Source organism: Tympanuchus pallidicinctus, unplaced genomic scaffold (genome assembly GCF_026119805.1).
Source record: "Tympanuchus pallidicinctus isolate F22 unplaced genomic scaffold, pur_lepc_1.0 scaffold3, whole genome shotgun sequence".
In the NCBI taxonomy this organism is placed as follows: domain Eukaryota; kingdom Metazoa; phylum Chordata; class Aves; order Galliformes; family Phasianidae; genus Tympanuchus; species Tympanuchus pallidicinctus.
Genome location: NW_026294747.1, coordinates 63,476,136 through 63,497,000, shown reverse-complemented (window position 1 = coordinate 63,497,000; position 20,865 = coordinate 63,476,136). Strand labels below are relative to the sequence as shown.

The 20,865-nt window shown below is 42.8% G+C and overlaps 1 protein-coding gene across 2 annotated transcripts in view; it reads right to left on the bottom strand.

The window, feature by feature from the left end:
* Positions 1-2,607: 2,607 nt before the first annotated feature.
* Positions 2,608-20,865, bottom strand: part of CTDSPL (CTD small phosphatase like) — a 71,843-nt gene continuing 53,585 nt past the window's right edge. For both annotated transcript variants that reach the window (XM_052692426.1, XM_052692427.1), the window contains 4 exons: positions 16,732-16,788; positions 10,376-10,468; positions 8,572-8,757; positions 2,608-6,989 (listed from right to left, as the gene is read on the bottom strand). In XM_052692426.1, coding sequence (XP_052548386.1) covers positions 6,864-6,989; positions 8,572-8,757; positions 10,376-10,468; positions 16,732-16,788 — 462 coding nt within the window. In that variant the 3' untranslated portion in view covers positions 2,608-6,863. The remainder of the gene's footprint in view (positions 6,990-8,571; positions 8,758-10,375; positions 10,469-16,731; positions 16,789-20,865) is intronic.

The window sequence follows — 20,865 nt, the reverse complement described above, 5'->3', positions numbered from 1 at the left end:
CCCAAACCCAACCCCAACATCTGAGAGCAGTGTCCCAGTGCTCCATGAGCTCTGGTATTCAGGACCGTGCCCACTGCCCCTGGCAGCCATTCTATGCCCATCACCCTCTGGGGCACAGCCTTTCCCTCAACCCCAGCTGCCTCTACCCTGACAGCTCCCTGCTGTTCCCTCTGGCTCTGTTGCTGTACCCAGAGAGCAGAGCTCAGCGCTGCATCTCCTCTCCCTGTGAGGGGCTGTACGGCCATGAGCCCTCCCCTCAGCCTGCTCTGCTCCTCCTCACACCCCTTGCCCTCCAGACCATTCCCCATCTCTGTAGCCCTCCTGTTGACTCTAAAAGCTTTACATTCTTTCTTCACAGCAGTACCCACACCTGCATCCAGTGCTTGAGGTGAGGCTGCACCACGCAGAGCAGAACAGGACAAGCCCTCCCCCTACCCAGCCAGCAATGCCACCATGGTCATCTTGAGCCAACTCATTGCATACACCAGTCCCACCAGTTCCTTCCAGTTTGCTCAGGGTACAAACATTGCTTGGCAGCAGATCGGTTGTCACCCGACCAGTAACAGGCCCCTCATGCACTCACAGTGGGCAATTCTGATGTTTCTATCTATTGCAAAGGGACAGATGGTAGCAGAGCACATCTCCACAGTTCTGGAACATCTCCAGGGATGGTGACCTCCCTGGGCAGCCAGTACCAGTGCATCACCACTCCTGTAGAGATGAAATTGTTCCTAATATCCAACCTGACATCGGTGGCTTCAGTAGCTGCAATCTCTTCTATCCAAATCTCAATAGGTGAACAAGAAAAGAACAAGGACTGAACCTAGCTTACCCATCGGGGCTTCATCTTGACCAGAGTCTGTACTTGGGCAGGAAAGGAACGAGAACTTTCTATCCTAAAAAGAAAACGGTCCATTGCCAAGCCAGTAACTCTTGGAACAACCCCCAGACTGCGTGTAGCATCTGTGGATGCTGTGCAGTTGTTAGTAAGGTTGAAATACTCCGCCTGCTGTGTTGAGGACAACAGCGATCCTTGGTGGTGCCAAATAGGGAATCCTCTGCTGGCCCACCAGCCTTGGCCCTGCTGACTTTCATTTCTCTGTCCCAACATCTTCATGTGATGTACATCCCAAACGTGGCTACAGCACACTGGCAGATCAACGTGAAATGAAGCGATGGCAGTCACGGAGGAGAGTGTGTCCTCTGAGGTCTATGGGTATGGCCAAGCTGATGCAGCCACCATCTCGAAACTTCAGTCTGCTGCCGGTTTAAAGGATGCCCAACCCAAGTCAGTTTAAACCGTTACATGGTGAAGGTGCACAACTGCAACGCAGATCTACTGTAATAGAGAAGTGACTCGACTCAGTAAATTCAAGCTGGTAGCTTCCAGAAATGATGCTTGGGCAACCCCAGGACAACCTGCTCCTCTGCACGTCTTCCTCCAAATCAGCATTTGAGAAGGAAGCTTTGTTTGCCAGACCAATCTATAACTCAAAGATTGTTTCTTTATTGGAAGCTCCAGGTGAAGCAGCACAGGAGTCCACAAGAACTCTGTGCTCCTGAGCACAGGGACGATGAAGGGCTGCAGCGCTGCCATCCACGCCAGGAACAGTGCTGGGGGCTGCGGGGCCTGGAGCTGCACCCACCTGGAAAAGCCCAGCAGGAGGTGCAGATGTCAGAGCAGATGGCTTTCCTTCAGAGTCACGACACAACAAAAGGGCAGAAGCAGCTTGAAGGCATGTGCACAAAGGTAGGGACGTAGATGCGTTTGGTTTTGGAAGTGGTTTCAATCACTGGGGACACAACAATGGTATTTTTCTCGCTTCTCAGAAAGTGCTGTTTTGTGAATTGTGAGATGGTTTATGTACTGAGCTAGAGGCAGGCATGTTTACCTTAAGCAGCAGTAAAGAGGTGGGTAAAACTGAAAAAAAAACCACTAACCAAAAAAACCCAACCCATCAGAGAGCGCAGGCAATCTAGGTCATTCCAACCAGTCACAGGAACAACCCCAAATTCCAGCTAGCAAGTTACCTGGAGCCAGCTGCTGCTTCTGCCAGGCCTGAGGTTTTCTGCTCATAAAGCATTCATGTTGTGTGCCTTTTCCTAGGAAGGAAAGCTCTGCCTAAGTCTTACCGTGTCAGATTAGTCCTGAAATAGACCTTCCAAGCAAACCAACCATACTATTCAGATATCCACACGGACACAGCAGTGATTTTAAGATCAGCTATTCCAGTAGCTGCAGTGAGCCCTTCGCAAGACATCCCCCAGCTCTGAGACTTCAACACCCTGATGTATGACCTCATCCCAGAGATGTAAATAGCTGGAACGTCTGCCAGAGTCACCACCAATTTGTTTAGCAGAATTCACCAGCAGTTCATCAGCGCTGTTTGCACAAGCAGGTGCCAGGGCAAGTCCATGAGGAGTCCTGTATGTGATTTAAGACGAGGAGAGGGAAGGAGAGAGAGATGGAGGACTTCACTGCCTAACATGGATGCGTACAGCAGGAATACAGTGCCAGTACAGGGCAGTGACTGTTACTGAAAGGAGAAGGGCAGAAGTTGTTCTGATTTTTTTTTCCCCCAGAGAAGTATTACATGCACAAGTAACTACATTGGCAAAATCTTTTTTATTTGTGACAGTAAAGAAACCATTCAAAACCTGATTGACAACACTTCTCTCTCCTGAAAACACTCCCGGTATCTGTAGTGTTTCTCAAGTATCACTGGATTGTTCATTGCATTAAAGTGTAAACAGCTCCATCATTAGGAAAAAAAAAAAAATCACCAAGAAACATTTCCATTGCTTAACTCCTCTGTTAAGAAGTGCCCGATAGAAAGAAGAAAAAAGATGTCAGCTGGATTGTTACAACAGAACGTGAAACAGCGACCTGACAGCTGGTGTTGCATAGATACCCCGAGTGTGCGGCCACGGCCCGCGCGTCTCACCTGCCCTCCTGCCCCACAAAGGCACACATCACAGCACCTTGGAAATCAGAGGCACAAACTGGGTTTTGTTTTACAAACAGGGCTGTGCGGTACTGTGTTTTATTAGTTAAAAAGAATCTGTAAAACAGAGGATTACGTGTTTGGAAATTATATAGCTACAGGTTTGTGGGGTTGGTTTGTTTGTTTTGTTACACTGACATTTCCAAAGCTGCAACATCAGCACACACCGCTGTCGTTTCCATAGTTGTCCCCAGCCAGTCCCATCAGAATCACGCTGTGATGAAAGCGACCGTTTCCACCGATAACCCCATCTCTCCAGGTGCTGAGCTTCTTCCACGTGTGACTTTGCTGCTTAAGAAAGGCTGAAGGGCCAAACAACGGATGACTCCTCCGAAGCCGCCTCGGTGAGCGCAGCACGTTGCTGCCGTCCTCCATCGGCGGCCAACAAACATTCCACGCACAGCCCTACGTTTACAAAAGCAATTTAATCGGAACGCTTCGGTTGAGTTTCAAGGATCGGTGGCATTCTGCCTTACAGCTTCATTTAAAAATACCTATACAGGCAAAACACCTTTGTGAACCCAACATAAAACGGACAACGGAATTTCAGGTCAGGCAGCATTGCTTTCGCTGGACTGAACCACGGACTGGAAAAGACTCCTTAATGCTTCTCTGAGACCCAGGAATGCAGCTGAGAAGCAGGCTGAGCGCCAGCCCTGCCGGCCTTAACTGCACTTGGAAATACGGGAGAGCTTTAGGAAACCCTTCTTCTCTCCTATTTTAATTTCTTGAGATCTTGTATTTATCATACAATCAAATACCCGTATTGCAAATCTTGCAGACATTCCACTCATTTCTCTGGCTTTGCTGAGTGAACTCTATTGCTCTGTTAGATTCTAGATGCTTTCGATATACAGTGCATGGATATTCGTGCTAACTTAAAACGTGGATTTTTACGTATGACAACAGCATCAAAATAAACAAATGTGATGGTTTGATCCCTTTGCCCAAATCTGAGTAGCCAGGAAAGCTCTGAACACCCCAAGTTTTATTTCAATGGGAATGAATTAAGAAGAAACATCAAATGAAAAAGCCCCCAAACTACCACAAGACTGACAAACCTACAACTGACATTACAGAAGAGAATCCTAAAATGCTAGCAGAGATCAAAACTGTTGCTAGGTTTCACCCCCTTCGTTTTGTCACCAAGAATCATTTTAATGCTTTACTCAGCTAAAATAAGGGGGTTTTTTTGCCTGAAAACTTGTGCATTTCAAGAGCTGAACTAAACAATACAGAACAAGTGGAGCTGTACAGAGCGTCATCAGAACTGCTCATCCAGAACCTGGAACAGAAGTTCAGTTGTCCATTATATGTGGATTTGAAAACAATACAAGACACTTGAATAATCAACATTCATTCACAGACTTAAGGCAACTGGTTCATGAAATTGCTGCTTTCATAGATGCACACTAACAACATGTTCATCTCACATGAAACGGGTTACAACCGTGAAACGGGGACGTCTCAGGAGGTTACTCATCATCTAACTGGAAGATTGTTTGGTCTAATGCTAGCGAAAGTCTTTGAATATTTTCAGCCATTCCTATCATACCTGCACAACTAACTACGACCTGAATACCTTCCCTGCAAACTGCATCTGCAGCACAGGAGCTACAAACACAGTTGAAAATACTGCTCAGAGAACAACTTTTTGGCAGCTTACAGTCCCATTACTCTGAATTCAAATACAAAATTAAACAATCTCAAACTGAAAGTCAACGTTCATGGACTAACCAGAATCCATATGTTGCTTTTTACTTTTCCCAAGCAACGTATGCTTTTGTTGCTGTTGCTGTTTTTCAAACGTTTAAGTGTCAGCTTTGTCTTTCGTCGTGGCACAGAGTCGTACAGCACTCAGGTAATGCCAACTGGCAAGGGAACAAAACGGTGACGCCGCACAGACTCACAAGTGTCCCTGGGCTGCCTCCATCACCCTCCCTGCGAGGGCCAGGTCATCCCCCAGCTCGCACTGCACCCACACCAACCTACTCACTGCCTGCGTAGGCTGGCCTGCTCTTCTATGAATGGATTCCTTAAGCTGCTTCACCAATGGGTTGGATAAGGATGATGAGTCCATCGCTTTTTCTGTCTTATTTTTCTTTCCCCTCCCTCCCCCCCCAAGTCTATCAAGACTTTTCAGGAAGAAAGGGAAAGGCAAAGGGGGATCCGCTGCTCGGGATTTAGCGCCATGCTAATTAGAAGCACCAACTCCTCTCATTTGGTTTTCTTTGATGGCAACCAAATATAGCTGCAAATTTTACGTTTGTAGGTTTCTGGTGCGGAAAATAATTAAAAGGTGACGCTGGAAAGGAAAACAAATAAGTGCATTTTCCTTCAAAGGGTTTTAAATAGTTTTGAAGTTATTCCAGTGTACCGATGACACTTGAGAAGAGCTGCTAAGCAGGATTCCAGCTTCAGAGTGAGATTTAGTCAGCTCCAAAGTAGAGGACCGCTCTGGAGACCATCTAGGCTGGTAATTCTGCCCTTCTGGGAAGAGCTGACACAGCTCCCTGCCTGTACATTACACTTTGGAAAAGAAGAAATACAGATCAGATAAGGGAAGAATACTTTTTGCTTTTTTATATACCAAAAAAAGGGAAAGGATTTCATCTATACTGAAGCAAATAATAGGATGATTAACAAGATTTCCTTTGCAGGTCACCTTTTACTGTGTTTGCTGGTATCTCGAATACCATAGGATTAATACATAAGGGTTATGAAGCCTGCGTTTTATTTATTGCCCAAGTTTGCAGCTTACAGAAAATGTTTCATAGCACAGGCACAGTGGCAAAAACAGTTTAACAGCCGATGGTCAACTCCATTTGGTGAGTATACAGTAGCAGCAATTAAAAGAAAAAAGTACTCCAAACAGCTCCATACAGATCCAGCTTACCCAGACGGGTCTCTTTTTAAGGAAAGAATTTTAAACTAATAAATAGATCTCCTCCCCATTCTCCCCAGGTAATGATTTTCCAAAAGATGAGAGGCATGACAGTTGTGCGTAAGCAGAGACAACAGAACTTCATCTGTCTAGAATTAAAGGTGCTTTAGATCTATTTGTCACCCTATGTTCTCAATTCCGTCACTCCCTAATACTCAAAACAACTGCAGATATGTTCAAAGCTGTATCCAAAACCACATCAGTGACCCAAATCACCCCCTCCCACAAACACTTAAACCTTCTGAGCATGACAAAACGTAGTACAACTTAATGTCAGCGTGGAGACAGGAACCCAGCATCTTTGTTTTTGACTTTTTTTCCTTTGTTATATATTACAGTGCTCTATAAAATTTTTTCCTTTTTCCTTTTAAAGCATTTAGACAATACAAGACTAAAAGATGTCTGGAAATAAGTCTTATACAAAAATGAATTTTTATCTTAAAATAACATTCAAAAAGGCACTTCATTCTGTAAGAAAAAATTCAGAGTCAGGTCAACTGCTCTAAGCAGGGGGGGTAAAATTGTCTGCATAGTGGGAGGGGAAGAAAGGGAGAGAAATTCAACTGCTGAAATACAAGCTTCTTTTTTGGCATGTTTTAAGAAAAGCTGATCCAGTAAAAGATGTCCATTTATGAAATTCATTAAAAGAGTCCCATTTAAAATAGCTTCTTTTTTTTTTTTTTTTTTTTCCTTTAAAAAAAAGTAGTCTGAACACGTGACCTTAGGAGTCAGGCTTCTGAAGGCTTAATAGCATCACTCATGATTGTCCTTTGTGTCCAATGTAACAGGAAGATCGAGAGTAGCACTTCTGACAGGAGTGACCTCCCCAAAGCTTACATTTGAAAGAGCTGAAAAAGATGGAGACATCCTCTAGCAACTGCAATCTAGTAGCAGAAGTCAGTCAAAGTTAAGGGCTACCTGTTGCAGAGTTTATGAAGCATACTGTAAACTTCTTCCTCTTTGCTTAGTCCTTCAAAGAAAGGAATAAGATCTAGCAGCTCTGTGTCTGTCATGTCATCAAACCAGGACTGCACAGGCACCTGAAACAGAGAACCAACAGTGCTATGAATGTGATGTGAACACACTGATGTGAAGAAAGTGTGCGAGCTCTGCCTGTGTAGCCGTAGCTCATACAGCTGCAATGATACCCCACCTGGAAGAATTCATTTACAAGCAAGTCTTTTTTTCCCTCTCAGTATTATCAGTATCAGTCGCTGAGCACAGGCATGCAGCAACAGCCTCCTTTGGCACATGAGGCTAAGGAGGAAAACAGAAAATAATGCATCTAATAACACCTAAAGCTTAAATGAGGGCTGGGTTTGGGGAAGGAGTTGTGTGCATCTTCACTGTGAGAGATACTGAAGTCTTTTAAAGACTATCTTGGATCTAAGCTGCACGCTTTGGTTTCTGCAGAGCCTCAGCTATCAGTCAGCTAGCAGCACTTTCCTATACATGATTAAACCATTCTGACAGTCTTTAATTTCACCTCCCAAATTTCTACAGCTCATTATTTTCTTGGCACTGGGCTCTGAGATACCAAATGACGATCTGGATGAGGTTTTTAATTTTAACTGTGAACATAAATTAAACTTACAGCTCCTGGTTGTTATAAATAGCAACTTTAAACCATGTGTGGCACCAACCAGCAGAAAACACGTTTTCACTTAATGGTTCAGGACAGCATTAAGCTGGGAATTTAAAAGCTTACTGTGTAAGATGAAGAAGTTTAGACAAAAAAAAATGTTATCTGGGGAGGCAGAACCCTGTGAAACACCAACCCTCATAAAAGTTTCCTACACTAATTTTAAAATCTCACAGAAAAGGCAGCCTAAAATCATGAAAGAGACACGACACAGCCCAGTTGTTTACAAGCCAGTAGATATAAGGGAAGTTCCAGCTTGCTGTCCAGGCAGCAACAAAACACATCTGTACTGACAGCAGCAATGGAAGGAGCCAAGTGCCAGGCCATTCCATCACAGCTTCTGCAATCACTCTGTGAAAACGTGCACTGCTCCTGCTTTTTTTCCATTAAGATCCATTGCCTGACTTTTATCCTTATTTCTGAAACCTGATCAATTTGCTGATTGACATTTCTAACTGTAAAGCAAGCTATCACAAAAATGCTTACAAATGTAAAACAACAGGACCTTGATTTTTTTTTCCTCCCCTTAGCCATGAATTCGGAACACAGCAATCAGAAAAACTTTTTTTTTTCCTAATAAAACAATTTCTCTCCCACAGTGAAAGAAGATAAGTACCAAAAGCAGCTGAAGCAGACTGTCCTTACTATAGCCACTGCTCCAAAGGACAAAAATGACACTGGAGGGCAACTTTACTTTTTAGAGCTAGGTTAGATATGCAGGTTCTGCACTGCTTGGTATTTCTCAAAACTGATGGACTTCAGGCCAAAAGCTAAAAGCTAAAGCAGATGAACAGTCGTGACTGTGACGCACTGCCAAGATCTATTTGCCACAGCCCTTCACCAGAACCTACCTGCAGCCTGAGAAGACACAGAAACAAGAAATGTTAGCGTTCTGAAAGTTCATTTTACAAATCAGGAAAGGTCTGGGAATGGACCAGAAAGACAAAGCTATGCTTGAGCGCTGGAATAAGAGCACTTACTGCATTTTCAGGATGGAAGATGTAAGATGCAGGAGAATTATCCACTATGATAACTTTACTCAGCTCACGTCCCAGCCGACTCAGATCCTTCACGTAATTTCCCCGGTGGAAAACGCAGGATTCTCTGAACAGCCTTGCCCTGAACACACCCCAGCGATCCAGTAAGTCGGCTACTGGGTCTGCATACTTGAAAACAGAAGACAGAAGACCCAGTTAGCAGTGTAAAGCTAAGGTTAATTCACAGAGCTATAAAGAAGGGATACAAAATAATTCCAGATAAAATGCTTTTTCCTCTTTTTCTTCCCTGCTCCTTGTTAATTACCTTATAGCCCTGCAAAGCTGAAGTGATTAATAGAGAGATAAAGCAGAAGTTGAACTGTTATCTTTCAGAAGAAAGCTAACTTGCACCCTAATGATTTCTGTGATTGTGTTTTATTCTTAGGGTCATCTTACAGTTACCCTTTTACACTCAGAAGTTGACGGATCCAGAGATCTCATGGAATATTACCATAAAACCAATGAACACTAACAGAAAATCAATAGGAAGCCATTTCCCCAAGTGATTCATTTCCACGTGCCTCCGAAGACAATCTGCAATGCAGTCACCTCAGCCAGATGCAGCTTTTCCAAACAATGGGCATAGAATGACTGGGGCAGTAAGAGCTCCAACATCACCAAATTGCATAACTGGCTCATAAAAGATCAGACAAAGGGTGTCACGGAAAGAAGTGCTTGTGTGCTTGGGAATTCTCAAAAAGCCAGTAAATCAAAGGTGTACCATTTCATACATACGATGATACTTGAAGTGAAGCACAACTTAGGATCCAACAGTTGAAGTAACTGTCCAAGAAAAAACACCCAAGTAAGTAAGAAAGTGAGGTGACTGTGTATTTGTAAATGCTAGTCAGAACTTGTTTCTGCAGGGCAGGACTTATGTTTCCCTGCATTTTAAAATGAGTAACAGAATCTGTCTTAAAATCAGACACCTCTCGACTGTGAAAACTGCTGGAGTGCAGGACCAAATTGTTCCATGATTCGGGATTTCCATCAGGTGGCTGAACAGAACATGGCAGACAGAGCACAGGGATGAACCCGCTAATAAGGCACTATGGCAGATCACACAGGGTTCTTTCTCCTTCCACCAATCTCAATGGCATATTGGAGTAAAAGCTTACTGTGCAAGCATATTATTAAAAACTATCAAACACAGCTTTACAAACAAGACATCACAAACACAATACTTAGGAAAAATTGCATTTTAGGCGTCCTCTACTGCAGTGTCTACCACAACACTACCTACAAGGCACTACTGCTACCAGAGGGCACAAAATATTCCTGTTGATATTTCAAGCTTTGATTTCCTAACCGCAGACTCCAATTGCACCTTGACAGGACAAAAACACCAACCAAATTTTTCACACGCAATAAATTTCTGAGTCACTGTTTGATCACGAGGGTAGTGTTAAATAGAGTGTTTTATTTCATGCCCAGCTTTAATATACTGCTGTACTCGCACGCTATTTGTTCTAATTTCTCACTATAACCATGGTAACTTGCAAGCCTTTCATATTGGCATTATGAGCAATGCATGGAGGCTACATGATGAGCTGAGCCCATATGTGATAGCGTCACCATGGGAACACTTACCCACACACTAGCAGACAAAGTACACACTGTCAGACAAAGAAGCAGAAAAGAAGGGGAAAAATTAAGATAGTGCCAAACCTTGGAAATAATTAGCCACAGAAAAGCCAACCCAAAGCCCGGCATCATATGGGTGAAAGGGATGAAAAGAGGAACAAACCTTGGCTAGACTTGCTGTGAAGAGGACACATTCAAAGAGCTCTCCCATCCTTTGAAGAAATTCATCCACATGTGGTCGCTTCAATACATACACCTGGAATGACAACGACTGCTTAGGCCAAGTGGTGTTTAAGGTAAAAAGAAAGCAAAAAAACCCAACCCACCACTGTAATCCCAACACCTGAAGAAAGAAAAGTTACCATTCAAATGCTCAATGCTGAAAAATAAGAAGTATGCATGATTAAAGCAGACATTCAATAAAAAGCAATTTGAATGTATGGGCTGCAAAGACCCATGCTGATAATGCAACTGCTAGTACCTTGCTGTACTGTACGTGTACCTGTGGTGATGCTTCCTGAAAACCTCACTTAAGGCAAAGAAAAACAGTGGGGCTTCCAAGAGATGACAGTCTGGACCTCTCAGCAGAGCCTGTATCATCTCCTACAGTCACCATGCCATACAGATGGCAAATACTCAGGATTCTGCTCTGGAGCAGCTTGAGTTCAGCAACGCAGCACAGCCTTCTGGCATTGACAAGGATCTGGGAATTCTGGCTGCCTACTGCCAATCATCTGATTAGTAAGAATTAGAGCCTCCTTGCTCACCTTTTTAGAGCAAGCAAGATGATTTGTGTTCCTTGAGAACAGCAAGATAAGGTAACTGCTGTGCAGAAAGCCTGCAACTAGACTGCAATGCACTGGGAAGCCAAACAGGAGAAGCTGCCTGAAAAATATTTATCTACCTTGTTTGGGGTTAGAGTAAAAGCTGGAGAGAAAACACCAGCAGCATCTTATCTCTTTCATTTGGCAAATAACCCCTACTGCTAGAAACCTCAAATGGAAAAGCCTGGCAAACAACTGGATTTAAGCAGAACTGCAAGGCTGATGCGATTTCAGGCATTATTTCTTTGGTATACAAGAGAACTAGATTAATTGCATGTATTTTCTACATTCATAGGAACAAAAAGGCAAAAACTTCAGGCACCCAGAGAAAAAGCCTGCAGGAGAAGAATATGGAAATGGTAGCTTGAACTCACGTGCAACAAGAGCCTTTAGCAGAGGAGTGAAAGTTGTGTAAGAGGGATCTGAAATTTAACACCTAAATCTGACAGCCAAGTTTTATTAAAAACAGAGATGATGGAGCTGTACCTTCATGACGAAAGCAGAAATGTTAATTGCCTTCCCACTTCGCTTCAAGTGGCAAATGGTTCATAGCAAGCAAACCAATTCTTCATGCTAAGTTCTTTTTATTAAGTTTAACCAGACTTCAGTTCAGATTTAAGCACTGCAATCAAACTTGGATGCAGCCAAAATTTATAATGCAGATTTTTTTTCCTTTAGAAACCAAAGCAGCACCCAACTAATCAATGGTGCCATTTTATGAACTGAAAGCACTTGGTAGTTGCACTGTAACACTGCTCTTTCCAGATAATTACTGCAAAGTTTCCTGCATTTCACTAGGCATATACCAAGTAACTTCCTCTCCTCTAACAGTGCAATTAATTCATCACTTAAATCCTAGTATGCAAAGTGGCTCTGTAGTATTTCCTTTGCAGCTGCAGTCACTCTGCATTTGGGTGCCCAGAGAGAAAGCGATCTGACTTGCAAGTCGTAAGAGAAAAGACAGCAGGACAAAAGTTGCTCATTAACTCTACAGTTCGTAACAAAGTTCTTAATTTTTCAACTTGAAATTGCATTCCTGAACTTAATTTAGAGAGCACAAATGGACACCCCAAGGTCTTAAAATCATTCTTAGACAGTAAGAGCTGGAATCTGGTATTAATTTCCCTTTTAAAAACGTGTGTTTTCAGCTGCAGCAGCAATCTCCTTTCCTCTCCATCTTTATTTACGCCTGTGCAGGCAAAGAATTCCCACTTGGAATGCAATCCTGAACTCCAAGCCAAGGATATGGACGCTGCTGCTTGCACAAAACCCATCTCTGCCACAGTGGGAGCCTGCAGCACCAACCTGGCAGGCACAGCCTTGCACGCAGGAGAGCTTATAGAAGGGCATGACTGGAAAATGCACCCTTTGCAGCTCTCCTGCAGTCACACAGCAGCGCCCGCTCAACAGGAGCTTATGTACACAGCATTTTTAGGTTGCATTCCCTTTGTTCTGCTCTTTAGATCAACCACAGGGCACCATCACCCTCTTATACCTCAGCTTCCCTTACGTGTTACCAACTGGACCCAGGCCAACAGATTCTCTCCTCGTTTAAGTGCCTCATTAATAATAAATACTACTCTGTTAGCTTCCAGCCTTGTCAGAGGAGTTCCCACTACGTTTCCTCCCTCCAAAGGGCCCCAGCTCCTTCATCCCTTTCTTTTAAAGCAAGACTGATTTTTTCCAGAACAACATTTATTCATACTCTGGATGGATATTCCCCTTAAAATCGCTTTGAGAAGTCCTACTTAGATCCTGGAAGCAACTGCAAGCATACTCGTATCCCAGGCTACAAAATCTCTTTGGTTTACTTCACATAAAAAGCTTTCTTAAGCCGACAGTGAGGCTCTTTTCTCCTCTTCCTCTTCATTTGGAATTTTTTCCCTTTACTCTGTCAGCTGCTGGACTTGAATCTCAATGCAGCATGGTTATTTGTGGCTTGGCTTTTTCCTCCGCTGCCTGATGGCTTCAGTTTGAGTCTCTAGACTAACTGGCTCCTGGCATTTTTCTGAGATTTACACACTGCCTTCCAGGCATTAACAAAACCTCCATTTTTTCTGTACTGTATGCTCGCTAAGATCTTTCTAAGCACAGTGAGAATTTAAAGGAGTAGAGTCACTTTCTATGAACCTTACTTTTAAACGCTGAGGGATGAATCAGGCACTAGGCATGTTTTCACAGGATTCTGGATTTACAACTGCTAATGGCAGCACACGAAGAATCATCTTGAACTGCTTTCAAGCATTTCATATTTCCACATACAGTTTCTATACCTCAAAGCAGTCCTAACCTAAAAGGACTTTGTATTCGCAAACCAAAAGAGACACAGAATTGCATTTCAGAGTGAACTTCCAGGATAACACAATCTTCAAGTAATGACAAAGAATTCTGCCCGTGACACCTCAAGCTTCTGTATTTTCCCCTCACAGGGCAAATAATACACGTCCTCCAGCCTCATCTTCCCAGTTTGGCATCCTCTAGTCTTGTCATCCCAGTTTGGTGTCTTCCAGCCTTGTCGTCCCAGTTTGGCATCATCCTCCAGCTTTGTCTTCCTGATCTGCAGCACTGCGGCTGCCTCCCAGTGCAAGTAACCAAGAATAGGCCAGCAGGAATGGATACAGCCTATCCTGGATTACTTGAACCAGGTGACAGCCTTCTGTAACAGAATTAAGGAGTTTTGACAGTCACAGAAAAAAAAGTGTATTATTTGAATGGCATTTGCTCCCAACATGAGAAAACATTTTGTACGTTACATTCATAGTAGAAGCCCTAAACATCTCTTTATCATTCAACAACTAACATCAAGCAATTATTTACTGATATAAAACCCACTTAAAATACAGTTGCAATTAATAAACAAGTTACATTCAGGGACACCAAACTGAAATGCAGTGGGACAGGTTGCCCAGGGAAGTGGTGCAGTGGTGGACATGGTTTAGTGGGCACGGTGGTGATGGGCTGATGGTTGGACCAGATGACCTTGGAGGTCTTTTCCAATCTTCACGATTCTCTGTGGATCTATGAATGGGAAGCACCCTCAATGAGAGAGAACATGTTCCTGTAGAAGTTCTGTCAAGTACCAGACAGGTTGAACATCCTTTCTCCAACCACTACTTTCACCCTCAATTAACTCCTTCTGAAGAGCACTCAAGTCTCAGTTGCAACACATTCCACTGCACTTCCCACAGTTTCTCACTTATAATTTGGCAAAATAGGGGACCAGCTCCGATCTCCTTTTATTCAGAGAACCAAAAAGAAATTAAGAGAACTGGTCAAAATAATGTCAGTCTGTGTTAATATTTGCTTTTTAAATCTGTGCCATAATTTCCAACACAGTGTGGGGAATTCATGTTCAGGAATACAAGCTTGCAGCCTCTGCAGGCATCTGAACACCTTCAACAGCAGGAACGAGAGGTCTTTCCTTGTTAGATTTAATGGCAAATCCTTTCTAACAAGAGATGGAAAGCTGGAAAAGGCCAGAGGGGCTTCAGAAAAGCTATTTTTGTTAATCTAAGCAAGCTGGTTTACCCAAGACAGTGATCCAATGGACCTTTCTGTAGGAGAGTAAAAGCTTCTCTGACCTCTGGGTTACACAGGAGAAAGAGATAAAAACACCCAACAATTCAAGGTAAGTCTTTCTGAATGACTTTGCTGCACCACAACAAAGACTATAAGATGTACCATAAAGAAAACCTGTTTGATAAGTCCGTATGAAATCTCTTGGAAGCATACAGCAACAGAAGGGCAAACACAAATTCACCACGTAAAAGCAACTGTGGTGTATGAGATCTGAAGACCTGAGTCAAATTTCTTTCCAGATGGGCACTTCTGAAAGTTTCTTCTCCATGTTTGCATGGGGTTCTACCTAAGGCAGATAGGATGTGCTACTGATGGCACAGCTCCACTGTTCACACATCCCATGGCATTTTCAATAGACAGAACTATTCCCCTCACCTTTCAATTTATACATTTCTTGAGAAGATGGTAAAGATGACAAATCCAGACAGATAAATTACTTCAGGGATCACAAATTCCCTACCATTAAACCCATTTAACCACCAGATTTGACTGAGACGTTTCACCAGTTTCAGAGTTGAGAACTTGGAAGTTCACTGAGATTAAGTGATTTCCTGAAAATCACACAGGGGGTCTCCAATGAGGCACATTCAGAAACTGACTTCACTTGACCTTCTGCCAAGAGCATCCTTGCTACCCTTCAGATTCAGGCTACAAACAAACCGACTTCCCTGTTCCCAACCACACCTTTAAATATTAAGAAAAATTCCTGCATTTGTTTTTTCACGTTGTCTAAACTGCATTAAATTTGGTGAACGTTGGCAGCGAAGAGTGGAAAAGCTTTTGGAGTGCTTGACAGTAAAGCCCGGTCTTTGGTGGTTTTGTTGCAAATAGGTTGTTAGGCAACCTATTTTATTCCCTTTCAAAAACATTCTAGAAAGCTTTGGGAGAAAAAAAATGTCACAATTACAGCATCAAGCATAATTAAAGCCCCAACCAAATGAAGACAGACTCTACTGCCACACAAACCTCCCAAACCATCACAGACACATTTTAGGCACTCAGCTCTAGTGAACATCACAGGTTAAAGCACCCGACATATTGATTTTTCTCTACATAAAACAGGCACAGCACAGAAGCTATCAGAGCAACAATCACTTTTAAAATCCATTTCAGTCCACTGAATAATTCAGTAATTATTTTGAGAGTGACAGTTACACAGATGGTTTTCATAACAGGAAATCAAAATTATGAGCTAACTTTATCATCTATCAATTGTTGCAAGCTAAAAATACCACCCTGTTTGTCCAAGTAAAAAATAATCTTTATAAAAAGACTGCATTCCAGAAATCAAAGTATTTAAAATCTCAACTGAATTACAGTCATAGAAGATTTGCAACTCAATAAGTGCATCATCTTTAACTTACAAAAAACCAATGAAATCTGCTTCAAACACTTTGCAAACTTCCTTTAACAGAAAGGCTCAACTTCACAGCAACTTACAGTACTGTGAGTTACTTCATTCAAGGCTTTCAGCGATGACTACTGGTTAAAGACACCAAACTAAGGTAGGTGGAGCGGACTGATTTCCAAATGAGGTGTGTTATGCATTTACTGAAAGCTATTTCAGAGTGTTAAGTGAAGGTCTTAAAGAACAAGAGACAAAAACTTGCCTTAAAATTTTACCTAGTCCCTTTAAAGATGCTGAAGTTCTAAGAGTTCTCATCAGAGGAACTGAAGTCGCTTATGGAAAGGGGCAGAAATTGACACAAAATCTGAAGAAACTCTGCTCTCCTTTACAGGTCCACAAAGCTCCCTTTGTATGAACTAATAACAGACATTCACACCTACTTCTGCTCATTTGTCTGTGGAGGGAATGCAGCATTCAAAGCAGTTTTTGAATGGGTGCAGTAACATCTGAAAGCCCTTCCTTGGGTCATTTCCTGATAGAAAATGTTTTACAACTGACCTGTTATTCAGTTATACACTGAAATACTGAGAAGAACGTTCTAAAGAACTGGAAAAGTTAAAATGGAGACTCATACCTGATCAAAACACGAATGCTGCAAAAAACCCAAGCTGCTGTGAGTACAGCAGCAAACAGAAAGGCAATGCCATTTCTGGGATGGTGCAGACAGCTGTGCTACCAAAGCAACATTAAGTGATCAACAGTGCTTACCTGATGTATGGTTCCATCGATTTCAACGGGAACGATGAAATCAGCATTGCTAATTGGCTGGAAAGGACGACAAGGATATCAATCAACTTTAAAAATAATATCACCAGAGGGAAATGTCAGAGGCATAAAAGTATACTTAATTCTCAGGAATCAGTTTGTAAGCATTACTGGCTACACTGATCTACCCTGTGTGTGGGTCCAGCACCCACAGAAATCCAAACTGTACATGGCTGTGTTCACCAGATCCCGTGCTCCCAAAGTCTCTTCCATTTTTGAGCTTCATACAGTGCCATAAGCTTCACTGCTCGAGCAATCCCCACTACTGCTGAGCATGTTCACTGGGATAAATACCTGTTTGGGTAACTCATTCATCAAGTCTGTGTGGATGATCACAAAGAAATTGTGTTATTTGAAATCCCATATATTCTAGGTCATCAATTAGGAATTCATTTAAAATAAAGGCAGTGGTAAAAGTGAAACCTACGTGATTCATTTGAATCAGGAGCTATAGCAAGGAAAGACTTCAGTCATACAGTTAAGTGATTCTTAAGATGTGATACCTGAAAAACACGCTATGCTGATGGAATTAATCATGCAAAACAGCATTTCAAACCTGAAGGGAAGAGCAGGCACACCCTATCCATGTCCTTGAATCCATTTTGCTAACCTGCTGGATACAACTCACTTCTTAAAGCCCAGGAAAATGACTTCAGAAAGCAGAAATATGTCCTCGTAGTTTAAGAGCACAGAGTCTAACGTTGCCCAGACAGCGGTGGTGACTGGGGAACACACAGCTAACAATATGCACTAGTATGAATGGACATCAAATGTAGCAACTTTTGGTATGGCTCATGCATCATGCTTGTGATAAAAAATACCGTGTAAACGCATCCAGCTGAAGCTTGTAACCCACAGCCTGGAAACAACTGCAGGAGCAAGCAAGCTGCTGAGCCCTGTTTAATTGGGCTGATTAACAGCGTGCTTCATGGTAACAGTCTGAAACAAACGCTGGGAGCAGTCTGGCTGGGAGCTAGAGAGGCATTGCAGAGCTTATGCTGGAGAAAAGCCTCACTCAGCTCCTTCACGTCCTTCCCTCCTGGCTTTCTGGATCAAGGTTTGAGTAGCACAAATGAGGGTGGCCCTGAAGAAGTGGGGAATCTCAAAAGAGCCTCTGCAGACTCACTCAGGGCACTGAGGAGCGTCAAAGAAGCAGCTGAGGAAAAAAGCTACAAAAACACACCAGCGAGTCTTAAAGGATGCTCAAAGAAAAACAGAAGGGTACCCCGCAGCATTAACCTAAAACATAACCTTGATGCCTTTCACTGCAAAAAGGAGACTCTCATTCCATTCTTAAATGACATCCATAAGAATTTATAAGGAGCACAACACTCGCTGCCAGTAAGGCTGGTCTGCTCTGACTCCTCAGACAGAAAATGACAGAATATCCCAAGTTGGATGGGACCTGCAGGGATCACTGAGTCTAACTGCTGGCTGCACACAGGAACCCTACTGATAAACCACCATCAACAACCAGACCTCCACAGTGGTCAGAGCTAGAGAGACCAATCCTGCTGACGACTGGTGTGACAAGAGGAGCTAAAGAGAGCTTCAAACTCCTGAAGACCCAATCTACATTTTTCCTTGGCTTCTAACAAGCAAACATCTAGATACCAACCTCTGCCTCTGACACAGGGGAGGCTCCAGCTGTTACCTGCATAAAGTCCCTATGCCACAGAAGGACAAGAGGTGATGACCTTAAGTTGTGCCAGGGACACTCAGGTTAGATACTAGGAAAAAATTCTTCTCAGAAAGAGTGGTGATGTTCTGGCACAGGCTGCCCAGGGAGGTGGTGGGGTCCCTGGAGTGCTCCAGAACCATGGAGATGTGGCACTGAGGGACGCGGTCAGTGGGAATGGTGAGGGTGGGATAATGGTTGGAATTGGAGATCTTAGAAGTCTTTTCCAACCTTAATGATTCTGTGATTCTATACTGCTCTGCAGCCTCTCCAAAAGCAAAGACAACAGGTACACGAATGTTCCGAAGCTTCACCTTGAAAGAAACCCAAATGAACTTCCAGTAAGACTCAGCCACCAGTTCTCAAGTGGTTGCCAGCTCTGAGCACACTTTGAAGAGACGTGCACACACTTGCATCATTTTTATATGCATGACTCCCTGCAGCAAGACAAGCATTCTGTAGCAGCAGAGAAAGAATAGGTCACTGCAAGTTGCAAAGTTTTGAAGCCCACTGATAAAAAAAAAAACAAGGCTATAATTGACCTTTCTTACCAACAGGACCAGCAGCAACCAGATGTCAGAGAAAACCACATTATGTTTAGACAACTTAGTTCTTGCTAACCAATAAAACTCACCCTCAGGACTCTGCAATACTAACACCAAACTACTCTGAACTAGCTACGTGCTTCCCCCAGTTGTATCTGAGGTACCACATAGCTGTGGTGTTGGCACAGGCAATAAGGAAGGGAGTTCTGTGGACTGGGGTTCTGTGCTTCATCACGATGGGAAGGCAGGAGCAGTGTCTGCAGAGCTTGCTGGCTAAAGGCTTCTGGGGTTGCACACATGAAGCATTTACATGCCAAGGGGGAACCGCAGAGAGACTGAGAAAGAAGACAAAGCATTTCCAATAAGAACTTTTTAAAACTGTTCTCTGCTTAATGAAAAACTTCAAAGTTTTAAAAATGTTCTTAAAAAAAAAAAAAAAAAAGGAAAAGAAAAAGCAGAAAAGTTTCACAGCCAGTTTTGAATATGACCACATTCCAGACTTGCATGTGGTTTAATTTATTTTACACAAGACAATATTTACATCTTCTTGATTTAATAATTTATGATTTTTAGTTCTATTATTGTTTTATGATGGGAATGATAACTATAATGTCTATCTATTCCTTTTTTACTCTTGCCAAAGCACCTCAAACTTTTTCCTTTAGTATGCATTTAACATAAAAGACTAATACCTTCTCCTGAAACTTCACAAGTATGCAGAAGCATAAAAAGATGAGAATTACCCTTCTTCAGATGTTGCTGCTTTCATAAAAGAGTACTTTAAATACCCTGCAATCTCTGGCTGTGTTAAAAAAAAAATCCAACACAATTATCTGCATTTGAAATACGAAGCCTATTTCATAACAGAATTATGAATTCTACAACACTGCGTGTTTTAAATAAAGCCTTTTGTACTCAAAATCACAATTTTATGCATGCTCTTATGGCTTTTAAGTGGGGATCTGGGTAAAGCACACGTTTCAGTGAAAACAACATCTGAAAGAACCCACAGAAGTAGCATAATTATCCAGGTACAGCAATGTACATACAGCTGTTAAACCCCCCACTCTTCTGGCAACCCATTGGATTTCTGACGGCCACAGTGACCTTCCTGCAGATGCTTTATGAAAGCAAACCCAAGGCATGCACTGGACAGATTGACAGACACTCAACAACTACAGCAGCTTCCTCCAAGGTTTACTTTTCTCTTTTGGGTGGTCCTGTGTGGAGCTACAAGCTGGATGCGAGAATGCTTGTGGGTCCAGCTCAGGATATTCACCGAGCAGTGTTCAAGACCATGCAGAACAATCTTCTGATTTTACCTACATATTTAATACTCATTAAATATCCTTGGAATAAATGGGACAATGACTTTTGAAGATGAGCCCACCGAGCGAGCACTCTCGACCCTACACAAAAAGATCACAGAATCATAGGATGGCCTGGGTTGAAAAGGATCACAATGCTCATTCAGTTCCAACCCCCTGCTGTGTGCAGGGTCACCAACCAGCAGACCAGGCTGCCCAGAGCCACATCCAGCCTGGCCTTGAATGCCTGCAGGGATGGGGCATCCACAGCCTCCTTGGGCAACCTGTGCCAGTGCCTCACCACCCTCTGTGTGAAAAACTTCCTCCTAATATCCAACCTAAACCTCCCCTGTCTCAGATTAAATCCATTCCTCCTGAAAGATTCCCCCTGACAGTATGTCAACCATTAAACATGTTTCTTTAAAATGATTAAAAGATACACATTAACTGCCTGAATGGAACCTCATTTGCTTTTGAGAGCCGGAAAAAATCACAGCACGAATTTATCCACAGCATCCAAAAAACAAATTTTCATTTTACATTTCAA